The 18,203-nt window shown below is 38.7% G+C and overlaps 1 protein-coding gene across 50 annotated transcripts in view; it reads right to left on the bottom strand.

Moving 5' to 3' along the window:
* The window catches only part of CCDC15 (coiled-coil domain containing 15), a 78,919-nt gene that overhangs the window by 40,630 nt on the left and 20,086 nt on the right, over positions 1 to 18,203 (bottom strand). For 14 of the 50 annotated variants that reach the window (XR_014815538.1, XM_084976525.1, XM_021063068.2 and 11 more), the window contains 7 exons: positions 14,338 to 14,451; positions 11,493 to 11,615; positions 9,095 to 9,217; positions 8,193 to 8,843; positions 7,154 to 7,273; positions 5,361 to 5,435; positions 4,053 to 4,175 (listed from right to left, as the gene is read on the bottom strand). Coding sequence is in view for 41 of the 50 variants with exons in the window: in XM_084976525.1 (XP_084832651.1) it covers positions 4,053 to 4,175; positions 5,361 to 5,435; positions 7,154 to 7,273; positions 8,193 to 8,843; positions 9,095 to 9,217; positions 11,493 to 11,615; positions 14,338 to 14,451 (1,329 nt within the window). In the remaining 9 variants the exon portion in view is untranslated. Of the gene's footprint in view, positions 1 to 4,052; positions 4,176 to 4,928; positions 5,052 to 5,360; positions 5,436 to 7,153; positions 7,274 to 7,492; positions 7,616 to 8,192; positions 8,844 to 9,094; positions 9,218 to 11,492; positions 11,616 to 14,337; positions 14,452 to 18,203 lie in introns of all 50 variants that reach the window. The other 36 variants (XR_014815545.1, XR_014815546.1, XR_014815539.1 and 33 more) reach the window with 5 other exon arrangements.

Genomic DNA, 18,203 nt, shown 5'->3' with positions numbered 1-18,203 from the left:
ACTTACATAACTCAATAATCAAAAGACAAATAATCCAGTTACAAACTGGGCAGAGGATCTAACTGTTTTCCAAAGAAGATATATACACAGCCAATAAGCACATGAAAAAATGCTCATCATTAATCATCAAGAAAATGTAAACCAAAACCACAATAAGATACCAGTTCATACCCATCAAGAGAGCTGTATTTAAAAAGACAGGCAATAACAAGTGACACTGAGGATGCAGAAAAACTGGAACCATAATAACACTGTTGGTGAGAATAAAAAATAGTGCAGCCATTTTGGAAACCAGTTTGGCAGCTCCTCAAAAGTGTAAGCAATGGTTACCATGTCTCGGCAATTCCCCCTTCTAGGTATATACCCAAGAGAAATGAAAACATATATCACGGAAAAACTTGTAAACAAATGTCCACAGCAGCATAAGTCATGATAGTCAAGAAGTGCAAAACAATCCAGATGTCCATCAACTGATGAATGGATAAATAAAATGCACTATATGCATACAATAGAGTATTATCTAATGACTAGGAATGAAGAACTGCTACATGCTATGTCAACGAACTTTGAAAACATTATACTAAGTGAAAGAAGTCAGTGACAAAAGCCCACATATTCCATGATCCCATTTATACAAAATATCCAGAATAGGCACATCAACAGAGACAGAAAGTAGATTGCCTAGAGTTGGGGATGGGAATGAGGGGAAAAAAGGAAGTGTGTGTCTGCTAATAGGTATATGACATTTGGGGAGTAATAAAAATATTTTAAAATTGGCTGTGGCAAAGTCTGCACAACATTTTGAATATAGTAAAAACACTGAATTGTACACTTTAAATGGATTAGTTGTATGGCATATAAAGTATAGTTGGAGTTCCTGTCGTGGCACAGGGGAAATAAATCCGACTAGAGGTTGTGAGTTCCATCCCTGGCCTTGCTCAGTGGGTTGAGGATCCAGCATTGCCATGAGCTGTGGTTTAGGTCACAGACGTGGCTCAGATTTGGCGTTGCTGTGGCCGTGGTGTAGGCCAGCAGCTGTAGCTCCGATTAGACCCCTAGCCTGGGAACTTCCATGTGCCACAGGTAAGGCCCTAAAAAAATTAATTAATTAATAAATATTGTCAATCCTTATTATTTGAACATTCCTTGCTTGTGAATTTGCCTTTTCACTAAAATGCATTTGTTGTCACAAAATTCTCTCAGTGCTTTTGTAGTTACTTGCAGACGTGCACAGAGCTGTGAAAAGTCTGAGTCATCAGATGCAACATGTCTGAGGCACATGTTGCAAGCTGAGGTAGAATATTGTGATGCTCTCCTTTTTTATTTCAGCCATCAAACTATAAACAAGTATTATTTTCAAGGTATATTTAGTGCAAAGGTTTTTGGATTTTTGTGATTTTTTTGTTTTTGTTGATTATGCTGTTTAAAACGGCCCTCAAACACAGTGCTAAAGTAGTGCCTAGTGTTCTTAAACATAATAAGGCTGTGATGTGCCCTACGGAGAAAACATGCATATTACATAAGCTTGATTCAGGCATGAGCTATAACGCCATTGGCCCTGAGTCCAATGTTAATGAATCAACAATACATATTAAATAATCTGTCTTTAAACAGAAATTCACATAAAACAGTTGCACTTTGGTTCAGTATTCACTAATTCAGTATTTATGGCAACTTTATAGAATGAAACTATGAATAAGGAGAACTGATTGTATATCCCAATAAAGCTATTATTTTTTAAATTATTCAATTGTTATAAATAAAATCTGAAAATAATACATAGTAAAAGGCTAATGGTGGTTATCTGTGGAATTTTGGTGTTTTTTTCTTTTTGTTTGTATTTACTTTTGCTATAACAAAAAGGCGATTATTTTCTGCTTTCGAAAAAGTAAGAAAAACTGGACTTCCAACACTGGCCAAGGAGTAAGCCCACTCTGAGCTTCTCTCTCTCTCTCTCTCTCTCACTGATTGTAACTAAAAATTCCAGGAAACATGGCCCCTGGTACCTGGAGAGTATACAGGGTAGGTAACCAGAAGAGGAATGAATTAGAAAAGTGGATTCCTTAATTCTGTGTGTGAACTGGCATATATACCAGAATCACCCCTGAGCTGTGCATGGACAGACTTTGAGGAGTATAATGAAGGCTTTGAGAACCAACTAACATTGGAGCCACTGTTCACAGAAGACAAGAATGAATTTACCAGTCTGAACTTAACTAGGTTGACTGCCTGCTAGAACAAACAACTACAACAAAAAAAAAAAATGCAACATTCTTCAGAGTATTTTAATAGAAACCAGAGTCTCATGATACAATATTAAAAACTGGACCCAGAAGAAAAGATGGCAAGAGAATCTAGAATATGGATCCAAAGAGAGACAACTCTGAGCTTAGCAGGAATAAGAATAGCAAAAAAATAAATGGTCAAGGGAGTTATTTCATGATGACTTCTATTTTTCCTTTATGAAAGTCTGAGAGTATGGGGGTGAAGCAAGAACTTTAAGGAGTACTTAAGGTTTAAAATCATCAGTGTGGGCCACAGATGAGGGAGCTGACAAGTGGCAAGGAAGAAAAATGCTAAGCAGCAATGGAGACCCAGCTATGACTATAAACCCCAAGGATGAATGTGTATACATCTGTACTATTAGAGTTTTCCCCAATAAGGCTGGATTATTTTTAAAGATAAAAAGACTGATCCAGGATTAAGGATTTTCAGGGCTGGGATGGTAGAAGGACAAAAAGAGGTCCTGACTACCAAGGCTGTACCCTCAATTAAACAGTCAGGGTTAGGTACCTCTCTTCTGTGCTCAGTGAATGCCCTGTGCACCCTCTACCACTAATCATGTTGCTTCATAATTACCGCTTATTTGTCAGTCTTTCTTCTTTAGACTGTCCGAAATATGAGTGCTCTGTCTTATTCACAGCTATGTCTTGATACTTAGAACCTAAACAATGGCAAGTACCTAAGAGGTGCTCAATAAATGTTTAATTGATTGACTAATTCTTCCCAAACAAATTTAGCAAGAGACTAGAAGGCCCCAGTTGGAGATAAGGAGAAGGAAACAAACAGAATCCAGGGGTAGAGAAAAACAGAAGAGGGGAGACCTAATCTTGATAAGGTGGTCAGAGCAGTCTTCTAAGAAGGTGGCGTTTAAGCTGAAACCTGAAGAATATGAAGCTTTGTGAAGAAAAAAGAGAAGACTATCCAGGTAGAGGAAAAAATATGCACAGCTCATGATGTATAAACAGTAATGTGTAATAAAACTCGATAGCCTTCCCTTAGGCCAAACTGAGAGACCCAAACTAAAAAAGCAACAAGAGGAGCTGCAGTTTCATCCTGAAAACCTTGGCCCAAATCCTACTTTCTGCCTCTATGCCTCCTTTTCTTTCTGCTCTCAAAAGGGCCAAAAGGAAATTTTGCTTTATCTCTTTTATACAGTCTAACAATGCTGTTCGCCTGAAGGCTCTTGTTTTTAAAATAACATAAAACACAAGTTAGAAATTATCCAGACAGTTGTAAAATTCTAGTAGGAATAAACTAGGCTTCGGTTAAGCCTTAGAAAAATCTTAGTAGGCCAGAGTATTGTGACATTTTCTTGAAAAACTATAGATGTTAACTCAATACACCAGAACGTAGGCAATATTATCCTAACAAGCTCAGCCCAACCTTTGAAGAGTCCATTTCTTGGCGACCCTGCCTTATGTTCTCTCAGCTACTGTTGGGGGGATTCAGCCCTGGCTGTTGAGGGGAAGGTCCTCCTGAACCCTCCCTCTCAGAAACCACTTATTTCTTCCTCTATCACAGCATAAATGACAACAGCCACCAGAAACACACTTTTTATAAAAGAACATACATATACATTTTTCCAATAGGCAACAAGTGCTCCTGAAAATACACTAGGCTTCAATGAGTAATCTTAGGTCAGGACAGGTTTTACACACTATGAAATAAAACAAGAATCTGGCTTTTTACTCAGCATTACCACTCTCAGCTCAGTAAGTACCCATCATCCTATCTAAATTCCACTATGCATATTCCACGGTCTGCTCTACCTGTCTTCTGCTAGAAGCCTCTTTCTGGAGCTTGGGTGGAAGACGGTGATGGCCATCCAGAAGCAAATCTTCTTTCCATCTTTCAGCTGTTCTATCAGATGGCTGCTGTCCAGAGTATAAGCTCTAAGATACAAAAGCATTCACCAAATTATGAGCAGCGACATAATGGTAGTAAAAAATACTTGAGACTACAGTGATACCCCGAGGCAATCTGAATAAGTCAGAATAGTGTGGTACATTATGGCATAAAAGTGACATCATACTTCTTGCCACTACTATGAATTGTAAATGTATCTGCAAAGCAATCCTAAGTTTCTTTATCCATAAAACAAGGACAATAACAGTACCTAACTCTCAGGGTTATGGAGAGAGTTAAATGAGACAATGGATACAGTTTTAGAACCTTTGTGGCTATGGTAAATGCTTAATGAATTTAAGTTGTTACTCACAATAATATTAATAGTATTTATTGGGAGTTTCCATTATGGTGCAGTGGAAACAAATCCGACCAGCATCCACAAGGACGCAGGTTCGATCCCTGGCCTCACTCAGTGGGTTAAAGGATCTGGCACTGCTATGAACTGTGGTGTACATTGCAGACATGGCTCAGATCCTGAGTTGCTGTGGCTACCATGTAGGCTGGCAGCCTTAGCTCTGATTTGACCCCTAGCCTTGGAACTTCCATATGCCACAAGTATGGCCCTAGAAAGACAAAATAATAATAATATTTATTGATAATATTAATAAGAGAGAACACTATCGTCATCATTGTTGTTGTTGTTGGTAGCATAGCTCTGGCAAGCCCACATGCTGTTGTTAGTAGCATAGCTCCTAACTGACTTTCTGCTGCTTACACTTTACTATTCTCTGCTCTACCTGCTCTCTGGCAGAGCCTGGATCCTGGATTTCATGTAAAATATATTCATGGTGCTCCAGAAATAACTCCTTTCTCCATCTCTCATCTGTCATATTATGTGAGGCCTGCCTGTAGTTCCTGCACTAAAAGACAACATAAACACTGAATATCAATTGTCCAAGCAGTAGCATCATGCCAGGGCAATAGTTATAAACTTCACTGAAGAGGCCAGAAGTAGTCTCAATAGGGCAAAATGGTCACAGAACAAGAGGACATTATACCTTTGCCCATTGTTACTGACCTTAACAATAAACCCCTGAAGCAGTTACTACTCTGTCCTGTCAATCTTGAACCAAAATGTAAGTAATTTGCCTTCTGTTACTTACTCCTCACTATATTCGCTCTACTTATTCTCTGGGAGAGGCCAGTCCTGAATACGAGGTGAAACATACCCATGGCACTCCAGAAGCAATTCCTCTTTCAATCTCCCATTTCTCAAAAGATGAGAGTTCCTTGATATACTTGTTCTAAAGAAACAACAAAACATAAAGATAATTGTCTAAGCAGAAATGACAGGTTAGTGACAATACTGTAGACTTCAGAGACAACTCCAAAACAATGATACCAGGGGAAGAAAGCAAGGGTGTACACATGCGTGTTTCCAAACATAAATCAAAGTGGGAAAAAAAAGAGCATAATGAATCATAAGATACCCATCACCCAGCTTTGACAAATAGCAACATGTTGTTTTTTCATCTGTCTCTTTCCCTACTTTTTTTCCAGGAGTATTTTAAAGCAAATACCAGATTATTCTGGACTTTTTTGTTGTTGGGGGGGCGGGGTCGCATAGGGCAACTCTTTATTTAACAACACATTTGGAAGAAGAGAAAGCAATCAGGTGATATATTTTTTTATTTACTTATTTTTTGGCCAAGCCACAGCATGTAAAAGTTCCTAGGCCAGGGATCCAAGTCATGCCACAGCTGTTACCAGAGCCAGAGCAGTGACAACGCTGGATCTTTAACCCACGGTGCCACAAGAGAACTCCACAAGGCAGCATTTCTATAATGTTGCTAGCATTTTCTCAGGTAAATCCAGGAAACAAGCTTGTGTCATTTCCCCAAGTACTCCTACTTGATGTGGCCAATAACTCCATACACAAACATGAGAAGTGATGAAGTTTGGGACGTTCTGAGGTGGCAAACAGCTTGTTTTGTCATCATAATTATTTGGCAAATTGGATATCTGATTTTGGTGTACTGCTTTAGTCGGCCAGGAGTAGAATTCCTTCAGCATGTCTAAGACCAAATGTCTGAGGCCAAATTTGCTAAAGGACCTGAGTTTAAGAAGGACCATTTACTGTTAATCAATCGATATTATATAAAACCTATCTCTTATTTAATCCAAATGACAGAGGTATGCTTTCTCACCCGGACTCTGGAACATTCTGAAATAACTGAAGACAATATACCCTGAGCCTAACTCTAGAAGCTTCAATTCTAATGTAAGCTACATACAAGCCAGCTTGAGAAGCTCTAGCCCAAGTCTTAAGTAATTTCATCTCTGTTACTCTTGTAGAAAGCAGACAGCACCCCCACTGTATCCTGCTATAGCTGCTCTCCAAGGGAAGCTTGGCCCTGCATTTTAGGTTTAACATACTGATGATGCTCCAGAGTCAAGTCATCTCTCTCTCTCATAAAAGACGACAGGTGTTTCAGAAACAGGTTCAAAAGAAACAACAAAAAAAACATAAAACAAATCATCTAGTCAGGGCAACACGCTAAACTCAATACCATAGGCTTCAGTGAGAACTCCAGGGAAATGGTACCAGATGAGGATCCTCTGGTACATTTTGGGTTGAACAAGAATATTATACTTTTAGCCCAACTCCACAAATCTTAATTTTTAATCTCAAAACATGTACAGAATAGTCTGACAAATCTTAAGTAATTTAGGATTTGCTAATTCTTCCTACATTGTTCATGTAAGGGCAGTATGCTTGTGGTAATAATGTGGGCTTCAGCAAAAGTTGTAGCATAATGTTAGTACATTAAAACAATCTGATTGCATAATAAAAACATATGATTTATCAGCCTTCTGAATGACAGAACTGATTTGACTGACACAGTTCACTAAACAAGGGTCTTTTGCACCTGATCCTATATTTCACATTACCAGTTGCTGAAAATGTATAAAATCCAGTTACTTTATTTCCTATTTCTTGCTTTTTCTGACTGTGCTATACCTGATCTCTGATGATGACCTGGTCCTGAAATTTAGGAGTCAGATACTGATAACCTGCCAGAGAAAAGTCTTCTCTCCCTTTCTCTGTCATATCACAATATGACTCCTTAAAGCGTACCTTCTAAAAGAGAAAACAAACAAAAGTGTAAATTGTCCAGTGATAGTAATAAGATAAATATTACAGGCATAATTGGGAGCCTTACAGTAATTTTTAAACTCCAGATAATATGAAACAGTATGGAATAAAACAGAAAACCATACTGAGAACAATCTCTGCAAGTTTCAAACTAAACCCTAAACGATTCCATTCCTATTGGTCTCGTTCCTTTCCCTGCTCTACCTTGCCCCTGATGAAGGCCTGATCTTCATGCCTGTGTAGAAGATCCTGATGGACATCCAGAGGAAACACCTCCCTCCTGCTCCTACCTACCAAAAGTGATGCTGGCTGCTTCAAATTTGCTTTCTAAAAAAGGACAAATACAAAATATCAACTGTTCAGTTAAGAAAGACAAATTAATCAATAATATTTTATGCTATAGTGACTATTCAGAAATTAATTGAGGTCAGAGTATAACTGAACATCTTACAGAATAAAACAAACACTATACTCTATTAAACATAACCCCAGTCACAACCCTGAATAATTTATTTCCTATTGACCCCTTTCTCCTTCCTTTTAGTCTAGCTGATCTGTGGTGGAGGGTTGGCAGCCTTGCAACCTGTGTAAAGATACTGCTGGACACCTGTGAGTTACTCTTTTCCCCATCTTTCAGCTGTTAAGGCAGATAATGACTGCAAAAAAATATTTTCTGTAATGAAGAATACTTTTTTAAAAATTAACCATCTAGACAGGGGCAATATACTGCTGATAATACTTTAACACTGAACAAGAACCCTGGACATTTGAAAAATCAATCAGGAACCTACTGTTTTCCAGGTATGGATCTCCAAATCAGCTGCAATACAGTCCCTGCAAACCCCACCACAGACCTTAAGTAGTTTATTTCTTTTTGTTCTACCTCCTTTCCTTTCTATTTTACCTGATCTCTGGGTGGAAAATTCTGGTCCTGACATGTAGGTAGAACATCCTGCTCTTTGGAGAGAACATGCTGGCCATTGGGTAGAAAATTCTGGTCCTGAGATGAGGGCAGAATGTTCTGGTCTTCAAGCAGAAAATTCTGCTCCTGACATCCGGGTAGAATATTCTTATCTTCAGTTAAAAAATGATGGTCCTGATATTTGGGTAGAATATTCTGGTTGTTGGGTAATACATACTGCTCTTTTGGAAGAACATCCTTGTCTTGACATTTGAGTAGAATATTCTGGTCTTTAGGGAAAAAAGCCTGGTTTTGGGGTAGAAAATCTTGAACTTCTGAAACAATATTCCCATCTTCTAGTTCAATACTCTGGGATTTCATCATAACACTCTTTGGAGTTTCTATCTTAACAGCCTGGGCTTTCAACTCAATGGTTTGGCTTTCCAACTCATTATCCTGGGTATTGAGCCTTGGCTCAATCTTTTGGGCTTCCAGCTCAACACTGAGGACACCTGTCAAACCACTCTGGGCTTGCAGCTGGTCACCTTGTGCTTCAGGAAAATAATCCCGGGCTTGGGGTAGAACGCCCTGACGTAACTGCTTTACTTCTTCCTCTTCCATCACAGAAAATAATGGATTTTTGAAGTGTACTTTCTAAAAGTGAACATAAATATCAATATAGAATACCAGGTGATATAGAATGCTAGGTTTTCTGTGAGATTTCTAAAATAATCTTAAAAGGACATGGCAAGCCAACAAATTACTAGAATAAAATGTGAAATTACAGTCTTTACTCAAAACAAGCTAAATCTACAATCCCAAACCAATACAGGAATACCAGCATCCCTAGTCCAAATCACAATTACTTAATTACCATTATATTATCTCCTTTCACTCTGCTTTACCTGCACTCTGCTGAAAGGTATATCCTTGTCTTCAGAAAGGAGATCCTGCTGGTCTCCCCAAGACAAATTCTCTTTCCCTTTCTTATCTATCAAAATAGATGAAAACTCCTCAGAGTCAGGTTCCTAAAGAACACACAAACAAAAAATGGGGGAAAAAAAGCCCAAATGTAATGTATTACAAAAACAAATAATGTGACTGCAACACAATCCTCGGCCTCAAAACACTACTAATATAATTTTAGTAGGTCAGTATAGTCAAATATTATAAAAACAGAAATTACAAAAGAAGTGCAAGACTGTACAGTGAAAACTACAAAATGTTTTTGAAAGAAATTAAAGAAGATCGACATAAAGAGACTTCCCATGGTCATGGATATCAGAAGAAAATATTGTTAAGACAGCAATAACACACATGCACAGTCAACTGATTTTCAACAAGGGTACTAAGACAATTCAATGCAGGAAGAGTTTTTTTCAACAAATGGTGTTGAAATAAGTAGATATTTACATGCAAAAGAATTAAGTTAGAGTGCTTCCTTATGTCATACATAAAAATTAACTCAAAATGGATCATAGGCCTAAATGTAAGAGCTAAAATTATAAAATTCTTAGAACACATAGGAAATCTTTATGACCTTAGACTAAGGAATGGTTTGTTAGCACAGCAACAAAAGAAAAACAGATAAATTAGACTATATCAAAACTAAAACTTTCATGCTGCAAATGAGAGCATTAAGAAAGTGAAATAAGGGAAGTTTCCATTGGGCTGGACAGGCTAAGGACCCAACACAATCTCCATGAGGATGCAGGTTCAAACCCTAGCCTCACTCAGTCGGTTGAGGATCCAGTGTTGCTGTGGCTGTGGCACAGGCCTCAGCTGCAGCTCAATTTGACCCTAGCCTGGGAACTTCCATATGCTGTGGGTGCAGCTATTAGAAAAGAAAAAAAAAAAAAAAGTGAAATGACAACCCACAGAATGGGAGAAAATATTTGCAAATCATGTATCTGATAATGGACCTGTATCCAGAATATAAAGAACTTTTAGGGAGTTCCCATTGTGGCACAGCGGAAACAAATCCAACTAGGAACCACGAGGTTGTGGGTTCGATCCCTGGCCTCGCTCAGTGGGTTCAGGATCTAGCGCTGCCATGAGCTACGCTGTAGGTCACACACTCGGCTCGGATCTGGAGTTGCTGTGGCTCTGGAGTAAGCCGGCAGCAACAGCTACGATTCAACCCCTAGCCTGGGAACCTCCATATGCTGCGGGTGTGGCACTAAGAAGACAAAAAAAAAAAAAAAAAAGAATTTTTATAACTCAATAATAAAAAGACAACCCAAATTTTAAAATGGACACTTCATTTGAATAGACATTTTCCCCATAAGAGAGATATAAATGGGCAATAACCACATGAAAAGATACTCAAGATCATTAGTCATCAAGAAAGCACAAACCAAAAGTACAGTGTTCCCACTATGGGACAACAGGATCAGTGGTGTCTTGGGAGTGCTGGGACATAGGTTTGATTCCCAGCCCAGCACAGTTAAGGATCCAGCATTGCTGTGGCTGGGATCTGATCCCTGGCCAGGGAACTCCAAATGCTGCAAGGTAGCCAAAAAAAAGAAAAAAGTTCAGTGAGATACCACTTCACACCCACTAAGATGGCTATGATAGAAAAGATGGACAATAACAAGTATTGAAGAGGATGTGGAGAAACTGGAACTCTCATATAATACTGATGGAAAATAGCTTGGCAGTTCCTCAAAATATTAAACATGAAGTTACCATATGATGAAGAAATTCCACTACTAGAGAAATGAACATTTACATAAAAACATTTGTACAACTGCTTACAGCAAATTATTCATAAAAGCCAAGGAGTAAAAATAACCCAAATATTCATCAAATGATGAATGGATATACCAAGTGTGATATACTGACATACAGATAACATGCTAACAGGCTACAATGTGGATGAACTTTGAATATATTATGCAAAGTGAAAGAAGTCAGTCACCAAGACCCCATTATATGATTCCATTTATATAAAATGCTCAGAATAAGCAAATCTGCAGAAACAGAAAGCAGATTAGTGGTGACTTAATACTGTGGGTCGGGACAGGGAGGAACTGGGGAGTAAAAGCTAATGAGTATAGGGTTTCTTTTAGAGATGACGAAAATCTTCACAATTAGGTTGTGATGACAGTTGCACAATCCTGTGAATATACTGAAAACCTCTGAATTGTATACTTTAAATGGGTGAATTGTGTGGTATGTGAATTATATCTCAGTATAACTGTTAGAAAAAACAATTATTATAATCTTAATACTTAAGCCCATCTTTAATTAGTTGTGGTTATAACAGGGGAGTTTCCACCTCTATTCTTTATATTTCCCCACCTGATCTTCCATAAATTTCTGGTAAGGTACAGGAGTTGAAAGACCTTGCTGGACCTCAAAGGGCAATTCTCTTCTTACCCCTATATTTATTTTGGCAAATGCTGGTTTCCTACAAATTGCTTTCTGAAAAAAAGGGAAAATTAATACAAATAACAATGATCTAGAGAAAGCAAAATGCTCATGATACTAAGTTGAGTTTTTGTGAGAGATCTCGAGTAATCTAAGCAGGTTGCGGTGGTCTAACATAGCATAGTGAGTTCTGTTTCAAGTATACAAACACATCGCTTACATATCAAACATATGGACTGAAAGAAGCTGGAAGGAGAACATATTAACTTTACAGATGACAATTTGCCCCTATCCTAGCCAGTAACAGTATCAAAAGGCTTATAATTTTATCTTGGTGATCTGTCAATGGGCGAGTAAATCTATCTTCTATGTGTATCTCCAAAACCTGCAACAATAACAGCCAGACAGAGTCTAATGTCAGTAAGTCTAACAAGAAAATGAAACCAGAGTTAAACTGGGTTCAGATTGTTCTCCCTTCTGACTGGTGGATTTCTCCTTCACACAACTGGGTGGGTAGAAAACTGTTCAGATTTGAGGAAAAGACTACATACTTTACATGAGTGATAAAACAAAATTTCACTAATTTCTTACATCAATCTCAATTATATGGAATAGATTTGTTTGTTTAACCTGAAAAAATATATATGCATTCTTAGGAAGCAAGCAGCTAACCTGAATTCATCACCATCATCATAACAAATTACACTTAGATGGCACCTCTGACGTATAAAACTGGTTTATATAGGGACGTTATCTCAGATTTAATCCTCCTCCCTTCTACTGGATAATTATCTCAGACCTAGAACAGTATTTTTTTCTAGAATAACATCAGTTGAAAGGTTCAAATATGTTCCACAAAATACAAAATATGAGTCTCTAGGATATGATAAACCCCTTCCCCTTTCTCCTGGCTTAATTACAATGTGTCTAATCACCTCCTTCCAACAGTACTAGGAAGTCAGTCTAACGGCCCACACTATAGTACTGTCAAATCTGTGGTGGAAGTATGAAAATTGTCAAGAAACCAAGTCCAGAATTTAGGCACAAAAAAACTCAATTTTTTTTTTGTTGTTGTTGTTGTCTTTTTGCTATTTCTTTGGGCCGCTCCCGCGGCATATGGAGGTTCCCAGGCTAGGGATCCAATCGGAGCTGTAGCTGCTGGCCTACGCCAGAGCCACAGCAACGGGGGATCCGAGCCACATCTGCCATCTACACCACAGCTCACGGCAACGCCAGATCGTTAACCCACTGAGCAAGGGCAGGGACTGAACCCGCAACTTCATGGTTCCTAGTTGGATTCGTTAACCACTGCGCCATGACGGGAACTCCAAAAACTCTATCTTGGGTAACAACAAGGCAATTCTAGAAAAAGCTAACCATACTTAATATATCTAAGATGGAATGCCATATGTGGACACACCCATGCCCACTTGGTTTTTATATTTAACTATAAACTTCTTAATTACCATTGAAGAGAAAGACACTATAGTTTAGTATTCTACCAACTGCAAACATATGAGAAAAATGTTTTTGATAGTTGTACTGATATACTTAAGGAAAAAAAACAAAAATAAAGTATACACATATACATAATCTAGGAAATTGTAAAAAAACAAACAAACAAAAAAACCCCACCAATTAGGAAGCAAAACTGAATCTGGTGTTGCTGTAGCTGTGGTGTAGGTCACAGATGCAGCTTGGATGTGGCTTTGCTGTGGCTGTGGTGTAGGCCAGCAGCTGTAGCTCCAGTTAAGACTCCTAGCCTGGGAACCTCCATATACCGCAAGTACAGCCCTCAAAAAAAAAAAAAAAGAAAAAAAGAAAAAAGAAAAGCAGGAGTTCCCGTCGTGGCGCAGTGGTTAATGAATCCGACTAGAAACCACGAGGTTTCGGGTTCGATCCCTGCCCTTGCTCAGTGGGTTAATGATCTGGCGTTGCCGTGAGCTGTGGTGTAGGTTGCAGACGAGGCTCGGATCCCGCATTGCTGTGGCTCTGGCAAAGGCTGGTGGCTGCAGCTCCAATTTGACAGCTAGCCTGGGAACCACCATATGCCGCGGGAGCAGCCCAAGAAATAGCAAAAAAAAGACCAAAAAAAAAAAAAAAAAAAAGCAAAAAGGAAGCAAAATTGAGAAAGAATTAAACAAGAGACAAACTTGATGATGGTACCCAAAAAAAGAGTGAAAAAAGACTAATTAATGGTCCATTTGACCAGATACTGCCTATCAAAACTTGAAACTAATGCCAAAGGAAAATACATGAGCTTAGCATCCAAATTTGTGAACATGGAAATAAAGACGCACTAAAACAATGTCATTTGCAAGCAGAGCCTTAAATACCCTTTTTTTTTTTTTTTTTTTTTTTTCTTTTTTTAGGGCTGCTCCTGTGGCATATGGAAGTTCTCAGGCTAGGGGTCAAATCAGACCTACAGCTGAGGCCTACACCACAGCCACAACAGTATCCAAGCCACATCTTCAATCTACACTACAGCTTGCAGCAATGACGGACTTAACCTACTGAGTGAGGCCAGGGATTGAGCCTGCATCCTAATGGATACTAGTTAGGTTCTGAACCCAGTAAGCCACAATGGGAACTCCAAAAGCATGACATTTTTGATAATAACTATACGTGAATATATCATAACTTTAAACCACTCTCTGCTATTGGATAATTAAGGTTATTTCCAATTATTTTTTAGTTCTAAATAATATTGAGATGTAAATAAATCTTTCTATTTTAATCTATATTCTTAGAAATAATTCATTAGAATTCAATTTACCTCTTGGTTGGCAAGGCTTTTCTTTCTATCATCTGGAAACACTGGTGCATTCTTTTCATTCACAGTTTTAAAAGATGCCAGTCGGTGACGTGCTTGTTTCATGGTTTGACTAAGCTGCCAAGGAAAAGGGAAAAAAGGAAAACAAAAACAGGCTGAAGTCTTAATACCAAATTCACTAAGTGTTCCAAGAGGAAAATAGGCCCCTATTATTAAAAAATGCCAGACCTAAAACAAGAGGATTATTTACAAAGGAGACTTTTCGACCTGCTGATAAGTGTTTTTACAACATTATTTTCATTATTCTAAGAGACTGCATTTCATAACTTCATTTAAGTGCTGCTACTCAAATTATTTTTAATAATGTACGCTTTATATTAAGGATATAAACAAAAATATTAGAACTTAAAAGTCTAAATTTGGAAAATATTAAACAAAATCCTTACCTTCTATCCATCTTTTCTTTCTTTTTTTGCCACAACATGCAGCAGCTTGATGTGAGATCTCAGTTCCCAGACCAGGGAATGAACTGGGGTTGCAGCAGTGAAAGCACCAAGTCCTAACCACTAGACCACCAGGGAACTCCCCTATCAATCTTCTTAATAAAGAGTTATTTCTTCAACTGGTCCTTGCATGCCTAATCACTTTTATAAACTCCCTGTATGAAGATTCTATTCCTAGCAGTCCTAAAATTCTTTTTTTCATACTTACATGAATCTCCTCTTTACCCAAAATATTTGAAGACTATAGTTATTCAGTCTTCTCTCAAATCTCTCTTATTCCAGGAAGACTTCCAAAAGTTAGTTTAAAATACAAATTCTAACATCTCAAGAGAACCAATACCCTAAGTGTTCTAAGGGAGTTCCTATCTTGGCTCAGTGGTAATGAACCCAACAAGTATCCATGAGGATGTGAGTTCGATCCCTGGCCCTGCTCAGTGGGTTAAGGATCTGGCATTGCTGTGAGCTGTGGTGTAGGTCGCAGATGTGGCTTGGATCTGGCGTTGCTGTGGCTGTGGCACAGGCCAGCGGCTAAAACTCTGATTTGATCCCCAGTTTGGGAAGTTCCGTATGCTGAGGGTGCGGCCCTAAAAAGACAAAAATTTAAATTAAAAAGAAATTTTTAACTAAAAAAATAACATCCACATAAGTATTCTAAGTACTCTAAGTAACAATTGATACTAAATATTAAGTATGTTAACTTTCCATTCATTCCTTATCTCTACCTAGCAAATTCAGTAAGCATCTATTGTCTTTTTTTTTTGTCTTTTCTAGGGCTGCACCGGTGGCATATGGAGGTTCCCAGGCTAGGGGTCTAATCGGAGCTGTAGCTGCCAGCCTACACCACAGCCACAGCCACTCCAGATCTGAGCCGCGTCTGCGACCTGCACCACAGCTCACAGCAACACCGGATCCTTAACCCACTGAGCGAGGCCAGGGATCGAATCTGCAACCTCATGGTTCCTAGTCGGATTCGTTCACCCCTGAGCCACGACGGGAACTCCCAAGAAAGCACCTATTTTGATTTCTTTTTCAGGGAAGCACAGCCTATTTTATATTTCACAAATATTTACAAAATGTTCCTTTAAGGAAAATATACAAAAGCATATCCCTATACTACTAAGTGAAATTATGTCAAAGCCAGACTGTTTCTAACGCATCCAGTTTACTGATATGAATTTACTGATATGAGTTTACTGATATCCAGTTTACTGATATGAATTCTCTCTTGAAGGGAAATAATTACTATGATTTACAGATATAAATAACAAATACTTTAAGATTTTTACTAATAGGGAGCTAGAGATAAAAACACTCTCTCTTAGTTCCTGTTGTGGCTCAGCAAGTTAAGAATCCGACTAGTATCCATGAGGATCCCTGGCCTTGTTCAGTGGGTTAAGGATCCAGCACTGTCATGAGTTGTGGTGTATGTTACAGACACGGCTCAGATCTGGTGTTGCTGTGTCTGTGGTGTAGGCTAGCAGCTGCAGCTCCAATTTAACTCCTACCTTGGGAACTTCCATATGCCAAGGGTGCAGCCCTAAAATGGGGGGAAAAAAACTCTCTCCTGCTACCAGCCTGGTTTCTTACAGCATATCACCTGTTTCATCCTTGCTTCTAGAAGCTCTATACCTCTAGCCAGAGAAATCAACTTGAAACATTACTTACTCTACTAAGAGGAGGACTTCTAAAGTTGATTAGAGCAGAGTGGATAAAGAGGTCAAAATAGATTTAATCACAATGCAAAAAGACAGTATGTCTGCAGTTAAGGTTAGGAAAAAATACAGAACTATGAACATACCTGCTTTTACTCATTGCCAAGTATGGGAAACATTACTGCCCTGCACAATGTGACCAAGGATTCAAAATATCTGCTGTAACAGATTTAAAATAAGAGTACATAATCTTCATTTCCCATCAAGTCCAAACCTCTAGCAGAGTCATAGATTGATTTTAGTCCCTTAAGCACGATATTTCAACTGGTCCACCAGTTGGACTACACATCATATTCAACATGATTCTGTCATTACCATAACCCTTCATCAAATCAACCCAAAGGCCTTTCAATGACCTACTATGAGAACTGTAGTAGACTGAATATTGGCCCCCCCCCCAAAGATATCAGGCCTTGGAGTTCTCTTGTGGCACAGTGGATTAAGGATCTGGCATTGTCACTGCAGTGCTTCAGGTTGCTGCCACAGCATGGGTTCAATCCCTGGCCTGGGAACTTCCACATGCCCAGGCTTAATGCCCCCCTCCCCCCAAAAAATATCAAGCCTCAATCCCTGAAACCTGTAAATGTTACTTTCATAAGGATGCATAAATTAAGGATACTGAGACAAGGAAATAATCCCAGATTATCCAGATGGGTACTAAATCCCATCCATAGGTATTTTTTTATAAGAGAGGTAAAGGAAGATTTGACATACAGAAGATTTGACATGTGAGGGAGTTCCCATCGTGGCTCAGTAGTTAACGAATCCAACTAGGAACCATGAGGTTGTGGGTTTGATCCCTGGCCTTGCTCAGTGGGTTAAGGATACAGCATTGCCGTGAGCTGTGGTGTAGGTTGCAGACGCGGCTCGGATCCCGCGTTGCTGTGGCTCTGGCGTAGGCTGGTGGCTACAGCTCCAATTCAAACCCTAGCCTGGGAACCTCCATATGCCGCGGGAGCGGCCCAAGAAATGGCAGAAAGAATAATAATAATAATAAAAGAAGATTTGACATGTGAAGATGGAAGCAGAGATTGATTGATATGATGTGGCCACAAGCAAAGGAATGCCAACAGACACCAAAAGCTGGAAAAGTTAAGGAACGAATTTTCCCTAGAATCTGTGGAAGGAGCGTATTCCTGCGGATACCTAGATTTTGGCTCAGTGAAACTGCTTTTGGACTTCTGGGCTCAGCAACCGTAAGAGAAAAAGTTTCTGACATTTTAAGCCACTAAGTTTGGGGTAATTTGTTATAGCAGCCACAGGAAACTAATACAAACACCAAAGTTAATGTTAATAAGCATTAAACAAAAACACAGAAGAAGATATGTGGATGCTACAAGTCAAATTACATAAAATGAACTGGTATGTAAATATATTTCTCCTATTGTAAGAAGTGGTGATCACTACATATATCTGTGAGTGTATGTGTGTGTGTATACATATGCATTTGTATGTGTGAATATATATATTTACATATGTAAGTAAATATATATGTGTGTGTGTTGTGCGTGTGACTCCTTAAAACATAAAATTTGACCAAAAGTCTTTTCTATACTAGAAGCTTAGACACAATTTTCTTTCTTTTTGTAGCTGCTGTTATTAACAAAGACTGACACCTAATCTCTAACCAAGACTTAAAAACTCCCTGAAGGAA

Source organism: Sus scrofa, chromosome 9 (genome assembly GCF_054392235.1).
Source record: "Sus scrofa isolate SSC_HxYL_T2T_F1_AM1 chromosome 9, Sscrofa_HxYL_maternal_Yorkshire_Landrace_v2.0, whole genome shotgun sequence".
NCBI classification, from domain to species: domain Eukaryota; kingdom Metazoa; phylum Chordata; class Mammalia; order Artiodactyla; family Suidae; genus Sus; species Sus scrofa.
Note: the sequence above shows the minus strand (reverse complement) of the source record. Positions and strands in the feature narration are given on the sequence as shown.